Source organism: Tachysurus fulvidraco, chromosome 15 (genome assembly GCF_022655615.1).
Source record: "Tachysurus fulvidraco isolate hzauxx_2018 chromosome 15, HZAU_PFXX_2.0, whole genome shotgun sequence".
NCBI lineage: Eukaryota > Metazoa > Chordata > Actinopteri > Siluriformes > Bagridae > Tachysurus > Tachysurus fulvidraco.
Genome location: NC_062532.1, coordinates 21,733,404 through 21,748,201, shown reverse-complemented (window position 1 = coordinate 21,748,201; position 14,798 = coordinate 21,733,404). Strand labels below are relative to the sequence as shown.

At 38.4% G+C, this 14,798-nt stretch overlaps 1 protein-coding gene across 13 annotated transcripts in view; it reads right to left on the bottom strand.

Annotated features, from left to right (window-relative positions):
- LOC113636525 (deleted in malignant brain tumors 1 protein-like) overlaps window positions 1-14,458 on the bottom strand; it is a 70,686-nt gene extending 56,228 nt beyond the window's left edge. For 3 of the 13 annotated variants that reach the window (XM_047800948.1, XM_047800953.1, XM_047800957.1), the window contains exons 1-5: window positions 14,212-14,453; window positions 12,704-12,733; window positions 4,532-4,846; window positions 2,515-2,823; window positions 300-608 (exon numbers count right to left, since the gene is read on the bottom strand). In XM_047800948.1, the coding sequence (XP_047656904.1) occupies window positions 300-608; window positions 2,515-2,823; window positions 4,532-4,846; window positions 12,704-12,733; window positions 14,212-14,272 (1,024 nt within the window). In that variant the 5' untranslated portion in view covers window positions 14,273-14,453. Of the gene's footprint in view, window positions 1-299; window positions 609-2,514; window positions 2,824-4,531; window positions 4,847-12,703; window positions 12,734-14,211 lie in introns of all 13 variants that reach the window. The other 10 variants (XM_047800952.1, XM_047800954.1, XR_007137932.1 and 7 more) reach the window with 9 other exon arrangements.
- Window positions 14,459-14,798: the final 340 nt, after the last annotated feature.

The following is a 14,798-nucleotide window of genomic DNA, read 5'->3' as shown; positions in this document are numbered from 1 at the left end:
GGTATTTAGTCATTCCAAATGGGGTTAAATTTATATCAAGCAATCCACACAAAATGAACAAATTAAGTTAACACTAAGCACGTCTATTAAGTTACATGAACATAAAAACCGTGTTAGTGGTACTACTTGATTTAGTACTGCACACTTAAAATAAAAAAGCTTTTCTAACTCAATAATGTTAAGCTTACATTGCTTAAATTTTTTGAGGCAACGAGTTTGCATACTTTTTTAAGTAAGGTCAACTAATTATAATTTACAGTGTAACACTGATGGCAAAGTCATAATAGAAAAATAATTACCTGAGCAAGTAACACCAGCATCTTCATTATGGTTACAGTTGTTTACTCCAAATCTGCTGTGAGTGCACTGTTTGATGGTGCTTTCATTTCCAGAACACTGAACATTATTCAGCCATATTACACCACTTCCCTGACCAAAGTGTGCAACGTGATGAGCAGTGAAAGCTTTACCACATCCAATCTGTCTACACACCACCTCTGCATCATTCAGGTGCCAGTTGTCATCACACACTGTTCCCCACTGACCATTATACAGGATCTCCACTCTACCAGAGCAGAAGCTGTTGCCACCAATGAGTCGTATTCCATCTAAAACAAACATCAGAAAGCATGTTCATGTTAATTAATCATAATGAATCTTACAACTGTATACAATATTATAACATTTGCCCTCATATGAATCCATTTCTCTCATTTCTAATCCTTTATTAATAAAGATTTCAGGACTTTCACATAATGAATAATAAATATAATCATCAATATATTATTAAATGTAATTCAGTATTAACACCTTTCAAATTCAGTTCATTGCTATTTTAAGAAACCCGCCACCTCATCTCTGTTCATACTGTAGGTTAACAAATTTATTTCTATGGACTATTATTGCTGCTCCAAAGAGAGGGAGAGAAGAAAGAAAAGCTATATAAATATACACAGCCTGACCTCTCAGACTGAGTTAATATATGAAATGACAGGAGGGTTTTATTGATAAATTATATTTGTTTGTACCAGTTAGCTTGAGATATAAAAATAAATAATATTAGAAGCAAACTAATGTTCAGTCTTATAAATAATTAATTTAAATATCCTAACAAAATTCAATACACAGTGCCAGTCGAACAATCAAATATGTGTTATGTATCCACAGTAAAAAAAAATGTAATGTGGCTTTTTCGTGCAAGTTTTACACATTTTTCCAGAAAATGACTGCATTCCAGGCACAATATTTAAGCCTGATAAGTGCAGGACACAAAAGATGTAAAAGAAATGGCTGTTTAAATTGACTCAATGAAAAATTATTTTGAAAAAGATGTACATGCACAGTGAGTCATGTCTAGACTAGACTAGCCTTCACACCCCATGAATATCACTAAACACTGCAAACAGTGAAAAACCCCATAAGACCTGCTGTACTGGAGATGCTCTGATCCAGTTGTCTAGCCATCACAATTAACCACAAATATTAAAGTAACTTATTAAAGTAACTCAGACACTTATGCTTGCCTGATTTTCCTGTTTCCAACATCACCATGGAGAGCTGACTGTTCTAAAATATCTCACCACTTGACTGGTGCCAATTTAACAAGATAACAAATGTTATTCACTTCACATTTTAATTTACATTTACAGCATTTAGCAGACACTCTTACTCAGAGTGACTTACATTTCTATTTCAGTTTACACTCCTAAGCAATTGAGAGTTAAGGGCCTTGCTCATGGGCCCTGCAGTTGCAAATTGGTGGACCTGGCAATCGAACCAATGACCTTCCGATCAGTACTCGAACGCCTTAACCACTGAGCTACCACATCCCCTAACACATATTAGTGGTTGTAATGTTTTGGCTGATCGGTGTATTACAGCTCAGAAACCCACAGCACTGTTGAACTTCCACAAATAGCGATTAATATTCTAATGTATTTGTACTAATGCTGTAATTTCTATATCATCACATCTCTAATGTAAATAATAGGACTCAAATTAAATGTTACTCTAAATAAATAAACTGTATGATGTTTCTTCTGTTAACTAATCAAAGAAAAATAATTGTTGTCAAGCAATTAGTAATTAATAGTCTATAACAGTAATAGTATTTAAGAATAGTAGAATAGTAATTAATAGTCTATAACAGCTTTATAATAATGTCTTTGTACTAATGCTGTAATTTCTATATCATCTCATCTCTAATATAAATAACAGGACTCAAATTAAAAAGATGTTCCACACACGTAAATGTTACTCTAAATAAATAAACTGTATGATGTGTCTTCTGTTAAATAATCAAAGAAAAATAATTGTTGTCAGATTGTTATTGTATAAATCACTTAAATAATCCTATACCAGCATTCACCCCTAGCTTTAGTGGATGACAAACAATAAAACAGGTGTATATTTCTGTATAATATTTTAGCTCTCCAATCTGAATGGTAAAATGACAGTATATACAATATAAACATAAAAACACTGATGACAAAGTCATAATATAAAACTAATTACCTGAGCAAGTAACACCAGCATCTTCATTATGGTTACAGTTGTTTACTCCAAATCCGCTGTGAGAACACTGTGTGATGGTGCTTTCACTTCCAGAACACAGAACATTATTCATCCATATTTCATCCCTTCCCTGACCAAAGTGAGCACCGTGATGAGCAGTGACAGCTTTACCACATCCAATCTGTCTACACACCACCTCTGCATCATTCAGGTCCCAGTCGTCATCACACACTGTTCCCCACTGACCATTATGCAGAATCTCCACTCTACCAGAGCAGAAGTTGCTGCCACCAGTGAGTCGTATGTTATCTAAAACAAACATCAGAAAGCATGGGCATGTTAATTAATCATAATGAATCATATTACTGTATAGAATATTATAGCATTTACCCTCATATGAATAGATTTCTCTCATTTCTAATCCTTTTTCAATAAAGATTTCAGGATACCGTCCCAGTCGAACAATCAAACATGTGTTAGGTATCCACAGTAAAAAAAAAAAAGTATTGTGGCTTTTTCATGTAAGTTTTACACATTTTTCCAGAAAATGAATGCATTCAAGGAAAAATATTTAAGCCTGATAAGTGCAGGACACAAAAGACATAATAAAAAAATGGCTGTTTAAATTGACTCAATGAAAAATTATTTTGAAAAAAGATGTACATACACAGTGAGACATGTCTAGACTAGACTAGCCTTCACACCCCATGAATATCACTAAACACTGCATACAGTGAGAACCCCATAAGACCTGCTGTACTGGAGATGCTCTGATCCAGTTGTCTAGCCATCACAATTGGCCACAAATATTAAAGTAACTTATTAAAGTAACTCAGACACTTATGCTTGCCTGTTTTTCTGTGCCCAACATCACCATGGAGAGCTGACTGTTCTAAAATATCTCACCATTGACTGGTGCCAATTTAACAAGATAATAAATGTTATTCACTTCACATATCAGTGGTTTTAATGTTTTGGCTGATTGGTGTATGTGAGAATAATTGCATAAAACACTTAATTTTTTCTGATAATGTTGCAGACTTTCTGTACAGAGCACATTGTGTGAGAGAGAAAGAACACACACACACACACACACACACACACACACACACACACACACACACACACACACACACACATTCTTTCTCTCTCATGCACACACACACAGATGCCTTGACCTTAGTTTAACCCCCTCCCCACCATAGGAGGACCCGAAAAGCAGTTGTAAGAAACATGATACTTCGGCTGGGGGTTCCTATTTTGTGATAACACTCAAGGCTGCTTTATTGGATACTAGCATTAAGCTCCGCACACACCCACTACACCCTCCCTCTTCTTTTACTATATTCTTATACTATATATGCCTGTTTAACCTAATAAAGTTCGGAACTTCTCTTTGAAAGACTGACTAGTGTATTTCATTGAGACTTCCCCGAGTACTCGCCAGGAGACCAGAATCCGAGCAGAGGACGAGAGGCTGAATTCAGGGAATCTGTCCAGGCGACAGAGGATAATAATCCTGCCCAAGCGGCAAATGAGAGGATAGTGATCCTGCCCAACAGCAGATGAGAATTCATCATAGTTTCTGCTCAGAAACCCACAGCACTGTTGAACTTCCACAAATAGTAATTAATATTCTATAACAGCTTCATAGTAATGTCTTTGTACTAATGCTTTAATTTCTATCTCATCTCTAATATAAATAAAAGAACTCAAATTGAAAAGATTGTTCCACATAAATTTTACTCTAAATAAATAAACTGTATGATGTGTCTTCTGTTAAATAATCAAAGAAAAATAATTGTCAAATTGTTATTGTATAAATCACTTAAATAATCCTATAACAGCATTCACCCCTAGCTTTAGTGGATGGCAAACAATAAAACAAGTGTATTTTTCTGTATAATATTTAATATAGAATATTATAATAGCTCTCCAATATGAATGGCAAAATGACAGTACATACAACATAAACATAATAACACTGATGACAATGTCATAATATAAAACTAATTACCTGAGCAAGTAACACCAGCATCTTCATTATGGTTACAGTTGTTTACTCCAAATCTGCTGTGAGAGCACTGTGTGATGGTGTTTTCATTTCCAGAACACTGGACATTATTCAGCCATATTTTGCCACTTCCCTGACCAAAGTGGGCACCATGATGAGCAGTGACAGCTTTACCACATCCAATCTGTCTACACACCACCTTCACATCATTCAGGTCCCAGTAGTCATCACACACTGTTCCCCACTGACCATTATGCAGGATCTCCACTCTACCAGAGCAGAAGTTGTTGCCATCAGTGAGTCGTATGTTACCGCCATCTAAAACAAACATCAGAAAGCGATGTTCATGTTATTTAATCATAATGAATCTTATAACTGTATAAAATATTATAGCATTTTCCCTCATATGAATCCATTTCTCTAATTTCTAATCCTTTATCAATAAAGATTTCAAGACTTTCACATAATGAATAATGAATATAATCTACATTATACTATTAAATGTAACTCAGTATTAACACCTTTCACATTCAGTTCATTACTATTTTAAGAAACCCACCACCTCGTCTCTGTTCAACACAACACAATGCTCACAAACAACACTATACTCACAAGCAACACACTACTCACAGACAACATAATACTCACAGAAAACCCAATACTCACAAACACCACAATACTCACAGACAACAAACAAAACACAGACAACACAATACTCACAAACAACACACAGACAAGACAATAATCACATACAACACAATACTCACAAACACCACAATACTCACAGACAACAAACAAAACACAGACAACACAATACTCACAAACAACACACAGACAAGACAATAATCACATACAACACAATACTCACAAACAACGCACAGACAACACACTACTATCAGAAAGCACAATACTCACAAACACCACAATACTCAAAGACAACAAACAACACACAGACAACACTATACTCACAAACAACTCACAGACAACACAATACTCACAAACAACTCACAGACAACACAATACTAACTGAAAACACAATACTCACAGACAAAACACAGAAAACACAATACTCACATACCACAAACAACACACAGACAACACAGTACTCACAGACCATGTATCAATTATCTTATACAGCACCTAACATAATTATCATATGAAGCAATTAATAAACTGTTGTATTAAATATGTTTTTAAATAAATAACAGCCACACTACACACAAGTATTTATATACACAAATATACAGATTTTCCTACCTTCATTAAATCAGAAATACTTATTTATAAGTATAAATAAGTATAGAAATTATTTATAATTATAAATATATTTAGATATATTATTACAATAATGATTAAAATCTAGCCATGGGGGTCACAGTCCAGTGACTTCTGTGCCAGTCCCAAGCCCGGATAAATAGAGAGGAAGGGCATCCAGCGTAAAACATTGCCAAATTTAACCATGCGAATAGTCAGTACGAATTTCATACCGGATCGGTCGAGACCCGAGTTAACAACGACCGCCATCGTCGGCGTTGACCTACAGGGCACCTGTGGAAATTGGGCTACTGTTGGTCGAAGAGCTAGCGTCTCTTCCGTAGCCGCACGCCTTAGCCCCAACCACATTTGTGTAGAGTGAGGAGTGATGAGGAGAAGTGCACGCCGAGTACGGGGTTTCCCAGGATCTAGACACCTCGTGCAGAACGGGAAAAAAAGGCAGGCCCCGGCGCCCAGGAAGTGACACAGGAAGCAGGAAACGCTAATCCAGTTTACAGGCTGCGTGCTGCTTCTGCTGCTCCACCGGCCAATCTAGATCCAGCTTGGCTATGGCTCCTGTCACGACTTTGAGGGGCTCCTCATACAGCATCCATCAGCTCTCCTTCCTCAGAGGGAGAGACATGTAATGCTGCGCTGCTCACGCAGGGAGAAGAAGCAGCCACCCGGCCTGCTTCTCCAAGGGAGCAGGAGCTTGATTCAGCAGACGAGGCTGGAGAGGACTCATCCGACTCCAATCCCACTGCTATATCGGCCTGCGAGCCCCATGAGCACCGGCGCCGCTTTGCCTCGGCAATAGCGGGACCGGAGCCGCGAGGGAGAAAGCTCTTCTCGAAAAGCACTCTTCTTGAAGAGCACTCTTCTCGAAGAGCGCTCTCCGAGAGCGAAGCATGCGCATAGCCATGCGACTACAATGCGAGCAATCGACTCCCTCAAGAGCCGATTGTGCATGCTCCACTCCCATGCAAACAACACACCGATCATGTGAATCCTTCTTGGTAATGAAACGGGGACATGGATAAACACACTAATGGAAATTCTGTCTTCTAGCCATCAGTCGATCAGAAAAACACAGCGCTTACTTGAACGAGCACAAGCTTCTTGTTTATGTGATGCCGCCCACCGACGACATCACGTCCCAATGCCTATTGGTCAGATTACACATGTGGTTCAGAACGTGGTCACACACCCCATAGCGATTCGACGCAGCTCGAGTTCCGAAGGGGAATGTTCTGGAGGTGAAGAGAGTGTCAGACAGGGTGATGACTCTGAAGTTCAATCTGAAGAGATTGAAGGGGTGATGTGGTTATGCCCCGCAGGTAGGTTGTGAGTTAGAGGAGAAAGAGAGATTCTGGAGTGAATTAGATGAGGTGATGGAGAGTATTCCCACTGGTGAGAGAGTGGTGATAGGAGCAGATTTTAATGGACATGTTGGTGAGGGGAACACAGGTGATGAGGAGGTGATGGGCAAGTTTGGAGTCAAGGAAAGGAATCTTGAAGGACATATGGTAGTGGACTTTGCTAAGAGGATGGACATGGCTGTGGGTAACACTTATTTTCAGAAGAGGGAGGAACATAGAGTGACTTACAAGAGTGGAGGTAGGAAAACACAGGTAAACTACATCCTATGTAGAAGAGGCAATCTGAAAGAGATTAGCGACTGTAAAGTGGTAGTGGGAGAGAGTGTAGCCAGACAGCATAGGATGGTGGTGTGTAGGATGACTCTGATGGTCTGTAAGAGGAAGAGGTCAAAGATAGTGAAGAAAACTAAGTGGTGGAAGCTGAAAAAGGAGGAATGTTGAGGCAGAAGTTGAGGCAGGCTCTGGGTGGTCAGGTAGTGCTGTCAGATGACTGGGAAACTACAGCAGAAGTGATCAGGGAGACAGGGAGAAAGGTGCTGGGTGTGTCATCTGGAAGGAGGAAAGGAGATAAGGAGACTTGGTGGGAGAATGAGGAAGTTCAGGATAGTAGGAAGGAAGAGAGGAAGAGATTAGCCAAGAAGAAGTGGGATATGGACAGGACTGAAGAGAATAGACAGGAATACAAGGAGTTACAGTGAAGAGGGAGGTGTCTAAGGCCAAGCAGAAGGCATATGACGAGTTGTACACTAGGTTAGACACTAGAGAAGGAGAGAAGGACTTGTACAGGTTAGCTAGGCAGAGGGATCGAGATGGGAAGGATGTGCAGCAAGTTAGAATTATTAAGGATAGAGATGGAAGGGTGCTCACAAGTGAGGAGAGTGTACAGAGGAGATGGAAGGAATACTTTGAGGAGCTGATGAATGAGGAAAATGAGAGGGAAAAAAGAGTAGAATGGGTGAACTCTGTGGAACAGGAAGTAGATAAGATTAGAAAGGATGAAGTCAGAAAGGCTTTGAAGATGATGAAAAGTGGAAAGGCAGTTGGTCCTGACAACATCCCGGTAGAGGTCTGGAAGTGTCTAGGAGAGGCAGCGGTTGAATTTTTAACTGATTTGTTCAACAGGGTTTTAGAGAGTGAGAGGATGCCTGAGAAATGGAGGAGGAGTGTGTTAGTGCCAATCTTTAAGAATAAGGGTGACGTGCAGAGTTGTAGCAACTATAGGGGGATAAAGTTGATGAGCCATACAATGAAGCTGTGGGAAAGAATAGTGGAAGCTAGGTTAAGGAAGGTGGTGGAAATTTGTGAGCAGCAGTATGGCTTCATGCCCAGAAAGAGCACAACAGATGCAATTTTTGCTCTGAGAATGTTGATGGAGAAGTATAGGGATGGTCAGAGGGAGTTGCACTGTGTGTTTTTAGACTTAGAGAAAGTGTATGACAGGGTGCCAAGAGAAGAGCTGTGGTACTGTATGAGGAAGTCAGGAGTAGCGGAGAAGTATGTTAGAGTGGTGCAGGAAAACCTGGAGAGGTGGAGGTTTGTGCTGGAGAGAAGAGGAATGAAAGTCAGTCATAGTAAGACTGAGTACATGTGTGTGAATGAAAGGGAGGGAAGTGGAACAGTAAAGTTACAGGGTGAAGAGGTGAGGAAGGTACAGGAGTTTAAATACTTGGGGTCAACAGTCCAGAGTAATGGAGAGAGTGGGAAAGAAGTAAAGAAGCAAGTGCAGGCAGGTTGGAGTGGGTGGAGAAAGGTGTCAGGAGTTCTGTGGGATAGGAAAATATCAGCAAGAATCAAGGGGAAGGTGTACAGGACAGTGGTGAGACCGGCCATGCTGTATGTTTTAGAGACAGAGTCACTGAAGAAAAGACAGGAGTCAGAGCTAGAGGTAGCCGAGCTGAAGATGTTGAGGTTCTCTTTGAGAGTGACAAGATTGGACAGGATTAGGAATGAGTAAATCGGATGGACAGCTCATGTTGGACGTTTGGGGGACAAAGTTAGGGAGGCCAGATTAAGATGGATTGGACATGTTCAGAGGAGGGAGAGTGAGTATATTGGTAGGAGAATGTTGGACATGGAGCTGCCAGGCAGGAGGCAAAGAGGAAGGCCAAAGAGGGGGTATATGGATGTAATTAATGCGGATATGAAGCTAGTGGGTGCAAGTGTTGAGGATGCAGAAAATAGGGATAGGTGGAGAGAGATGATTCGCTGTGGCGACCCCTGAAGGGAAAAACCGAAAGAAGAAGATTACAATAATAATTAATGTGACTTTCTATTCTGTTCTACTCTTCTATTTTATTCTACTCTATTCTTTCTTAACAATATGCTAACAAGCTGAAAGTTCAGAGCAAACTTAAAGAACTAAGTGTAACTGGGCAAAGCTGAGTTTATGAAGGTGAGTATCTTTCAGCGACGCGGGAATAAAATAGACCCAAATGCAGGATAGCATAAAAGAAAACAGGTTTAATAACTTAAAAACACGAAACAAAAACACAGACACGTGTAGTGGAAATTTTAAATATCATGAGTGTTTTATGTGCTAACCCTAACCCTAACCCTGGTAAATTCTGTGTGTCAGACTAGCGAGAGAGAGAACAGGAACAAATGTCCATACCATAAACAGTCTTACAACAAATGGTCCTGCCATAAAACACCCCTGCCCTAAACATTCTTTGTGTTATCAGCCATGGGAACTAAGGGGAGTGTGGTTGCACATGCCTGATAAGATCTGACTTTATTGGGGTGACAGAGGTCACAAACACAGATGTACACACACACACACACACACCAACACAAACACGCACACACACCAACACACACACACATGCCAGCACACACTCACAAGCACACACCTAGGGTATAAAAGGGAGAGCTGAATCACTAATCTTTGCCTCTTCACTGTGTAGACTTGGCATTCTGCACCGTGGAAGATGCCTTTTTGCTGCAGCAAAAATACCAACTCTGTTTCTCACTGTGTTTTTTATATGTAGATCAAAACTGCCACAACACATGACATCAGACAACAACCAAAGACATCAGAAGATTCCGTGCTGCTCAAGGCAACGCGGCTCAACTAAGGAGACAAAACAATTACACATGAGGAACAGGTGTGCAGAGGTGGGGAGGAAGAGACAAGGGCGGGGCAGACATGTGACACAAAACATAAACAAATGCACATGGCCAAAGTCCGGGCTGAGTTCTGACAGTATCAAGGATCTCCTTGATCTTGGGGAAAGGATTCGTTCATGGTGTTTAATTTCCAGAAGAAGAGCACTTTGATTCAGGTGATATGAGACTGCCCTGACTGTGGTTTGCCACTTCCTGCCAAACAGGAAGCTGTTCTGTGGCTATATTCATAAATGAGCATGAGATGAAGTTCATGCACTTATAAGTGTAAGTTTGCTTTCAAGCTTTTGCAAGGTCAAGCATTCTTTAAAATGATGTCATGACAGGCTTTGCTAATGCTAACTCTAGCTCTAGGAGGTGGAGATTTGTGTACACTTAATTAAGGAGTAAGAAAATGTAAATGTTGTAAAACACACCTACTTTTGTCTAATGCACATTTTATATCTATAGTTGATAGTACTTCAAAGGCTCAAAAAGTGCTGATGTGAGCTGGGCAGAAGGTGAGTTGGATGTCTGATCCAGTGAGTATGGAATAAAAACACTGTCAATAATAATCGTACGTAATTCAAAGCATTGTGTGTAAATTTTAATTTGGTTGTGCGTAATTTAAAACTATTGTACGTAATTATGTTTTTTGTGAAGTTGGATCCCAAAATCTGCGGCCATGACAGTTTACAGATACGAGAATTTGTGTGTTTGTTCAAATACAACTCCAAAATGTACGACTATGACAGTTTACAGACACAACGCTTGTTTTCACAACACATCTTTTTTACACACGAAAACGGTCTGCGAAACAACTGTCAAAAATACGTCATCACGTTCACAGGCATTACTATCCAAGGGAAGATGAATCGATTCCACAAAGCGCGCATGCGCCCCGCCCTCTTCTAAACCACTCATAGAAACCACTGGTGCCGAAATAGCGGGTTAGTTATCACTAATAACAGAGAGAATTTTGTGCTAACACTTTAAAATAATGGTCTGTTGGTAACGAGTGACTATGCAGGAAGTAATAGTTAGTACTGCATTAACACTGAGCTTAATACTACTAACTAATATGGAAGCAAGATGAACTAAGCAGTATAAGTAATAGCATAGGGAATCGAACCCCGACCCTGGAGCTGTGAGGCAAACGTGCTAACCACTAAGCCACCGATATGTTTTCAACCAATTAATCTTGAATGTCCTTTAATACCACCCATATCATAGTCTTTAACCAGCTGTGATTTCTTAATATAATGAGTTTTGTTTTTCCACAGAAATTGGAAAACGATCGAATTAGCTTTCTTAACATTAACTGTAGAAACATACAGGGAGTGGCATGGATAGATTATTTTGGAAATAGCTCAAAGATTTCCTCATATCTATTAACTGGTTAGAAAAGTTAACATCTTCTCTTCTAATAGCATTTTTAGATAAAACTATTCCTAAATATTTCACTTCGTCTTTAACCTAAATTGAAGAGATGATAGAGTCCGTTGATGAGTGAATGGGAAGTAGCTCACATTTTTTAATATTAAGGGTAAATCCTGAAGCTTTAGGGAAAATCGAGACTGAATTTAGGGCAACATCAACCATGAATTTATTCGTTAAAAGGATTGCTGTGTCGTCTGCAAATTGACTAATTTTAAATTCCTTTAGATCCCATGCAAATCGGGGTTATGATTAATGAGTAATATAAGTGATTGAGTGGCTAGAATAAACAGTTTGGGAGAAATCAGGCATCCCTGCTTAATATCGCATAGCACTTCAAACCTAGGAGTTATACTAGGATTCAGGGATACAGAACTATATGTCAGTATAAAACATCTTAATGATTTTACAAAAAATACTCCCAAAACCTAAAAACTCTAAGATTTCAATAAAAAAAAGTATGTTCAACAGTATCAAAGGCCTTGTAAAAGTCAAGAAATAAAATAAAAACCATTATTTTAAATTGTTAGCACAAATTTCTCTCTGTTATTAGTGATAACTAACCCGCCATTTCGGCACCAATGGTTTCTATGAGTGGTTTAGAAGAGGGCGGGGCACATGCGCGCTTCGTGGAATCGATTCATCGTCCCTCGGATAGTAATGCCTGTGAACGAGATGACGTATTTTTGACAGTTGTTTCGCAGACCGTTTTCGTGTGTGAAAAAGAGGTGTTGTGAAAACAAGCGTTGTGTCTGTAAACTGTCATAGTCCTACATTTTGGAGTTGTATTTGAACAAACACACAAAATCTCGTATCTGTAAACTGTCATGGCCGTAGATTTTGGGATCCAACTCCACAAAAAACATAATTACGTACAATAGTTTTAAATTACGCACAAATTAAAATTTACACACAATGCTTTGAATTACGTACGATTATTATTGACAGTGTTTTTATTCCATAGTGAGAAAATTAAATGGATTCAAATGAAAATTAGACTTACCAGCCCGCAGAGAAGCTCTAAGAACGCTGACTTTAGAGAGAAATAAAAAGGAGGAAGTTCATGAAGCCAGTAATGTAAAAACCAAAGCTGTCTCCAGAGTTATTAGAACATGCTATGAAAATTGGTAAATATTAGTAAACAATGTCCATTTTATTAGGAAGACCTGTACACTTGTTTATTTATGCTGTTATTTAATCAAATGGAAGCAGCAAAATGCATAATATCAACCAGCTACAGGTCAAGAGTTTGTGACCAGAAAAAAGTTTTTTTTTCTAAATCTTTAATCAGTTTTAATCAGTGTGAGTCTGAGTCCCAGGGTAGCCTCAGATTCCTGTCTTTGGCTTACATGATGTGAAACCTTGTAGCTCATTCACTGCAACGTTTAATATGTTGTGTTTCCTGAGATGTTTTTTTGCTCACTGTAGCTGTAATGTGTGCTAATTTCTAACTTCCAGTTGGCTCAGACCAGTCTGGTCCTTCTCCTCTGATTTCTCTCATCAACAAGATGTTTTAGGTGGCAGATTTTCCACCTTCACACCATTCTGAGATCAGCAGTTTCCGAAATCTTCAGATCAACCCATCTGGCACCAACTACCACACCATGTTTAAAGTCTCTCAGATCACATTTTTCACTTTTCTGATGTTTAATATGAACAATAATCTGAAGCTTTTCACCTGTAACTGATTGATTTTATCTACTGTGCTGCTGCCACCTGATTGGCTGATTGGATAACTGTATAACTGTGTTCCTGATTCCTGATAAAGTAGATGGTAAGTGTATAAAAAGAGTAGATACAAATAAAATAGCTTTATATTAACAAACTTTTTTTTTAACCATGTTACTGTTTTTATATTAACAGACCTATGGAAATGTCTGACGCTTATAAGAAAGAATAAACTTTTGCCTTTCTTTGTGGATCACTTCTGTTTCCTGCATTTTACTGAAGTCAGCAATTCAAAAAACGAGAAGTAAAACATCTCTGGCACATTGCAAACATCTCACAAACCACAAACACTGTTTTTATATACATAAAATTGTGGACAATTAAAAACACAGTTGAAATACTTTAAAATCTAAAACATCTGTTTTCCGCATTTTTGAAACTCCATGAAACTTGTTTTTAACTGTTTTTTTTTTCTCTTTTAAACCGTTTTCTGTTTTTTTTGTTCTGTATTTTAGGATATTTAATTGAGATTTCTGTTTCTGAGTTGTACTGGAATTTTATTAGACTTCAGGTAAAAGTAAACCTGCTCTGTAAATGTCTTCATCTGGAGAATGTCTTCACGGTAAAAGAAATATTTAAATTCTGACATCATCCAAATGATAGTAAGAAATTTATATATTAATTATATATTAAAAAATAGAAACATACAGTATATTATTTTAAAAAATAATCCTGTTATATATACAAATAACCTAAAGGATATACCCCACACATGTAAAATGTGGAAATGATACAATAATATTAATTACAATACAAACATATTGATATAATTGTTGAATTTACCGAGTGTTAAAGTGAGGTGAAGATTCATCATCCTGGTCATTAAGATGTAAATCAGTTTCATGCTAATTACAATGTTCACTGCTGCTTTCTTCTCACAATGAACCTCATGAGGTAATGACAAGCAATGTTTTATGTTTCTTCATGCAACCAAAGAGGTGGAGTTTCTTCTATCGTCAGTTCCTGTTAAACTGAGTCAAAAAACCTCAAACTATTTTGCTACATTTAAAATTTTTTACGTTTTTTTTTACAGCCCAAAAGACCAGCTCGAAGCACACTTGTAGGCAAAACCTTTTCAAACCCCCAGAGTACACCAAGTATCAAAAATATTCATTTCCTTTCGTCATTTCCTCTTGTCTTGTCACCTAACAGATGAGTGACAAACAAGAGAAACTTAAGGGGTACATGTACAGTGTCAGGCCATGACAGGATCATTTATCTTCCTGGAAGGATGAACAGCATTCTTCCTCAAGATATTTGTTTTTATGATCAACATGTCACTCCATAACCTCCCATGAGTCAACACAAGCCACATGAACTAACGTTGTAGATAACAATATTTATAATATCTCTGATTGTTCTAAAGCAAA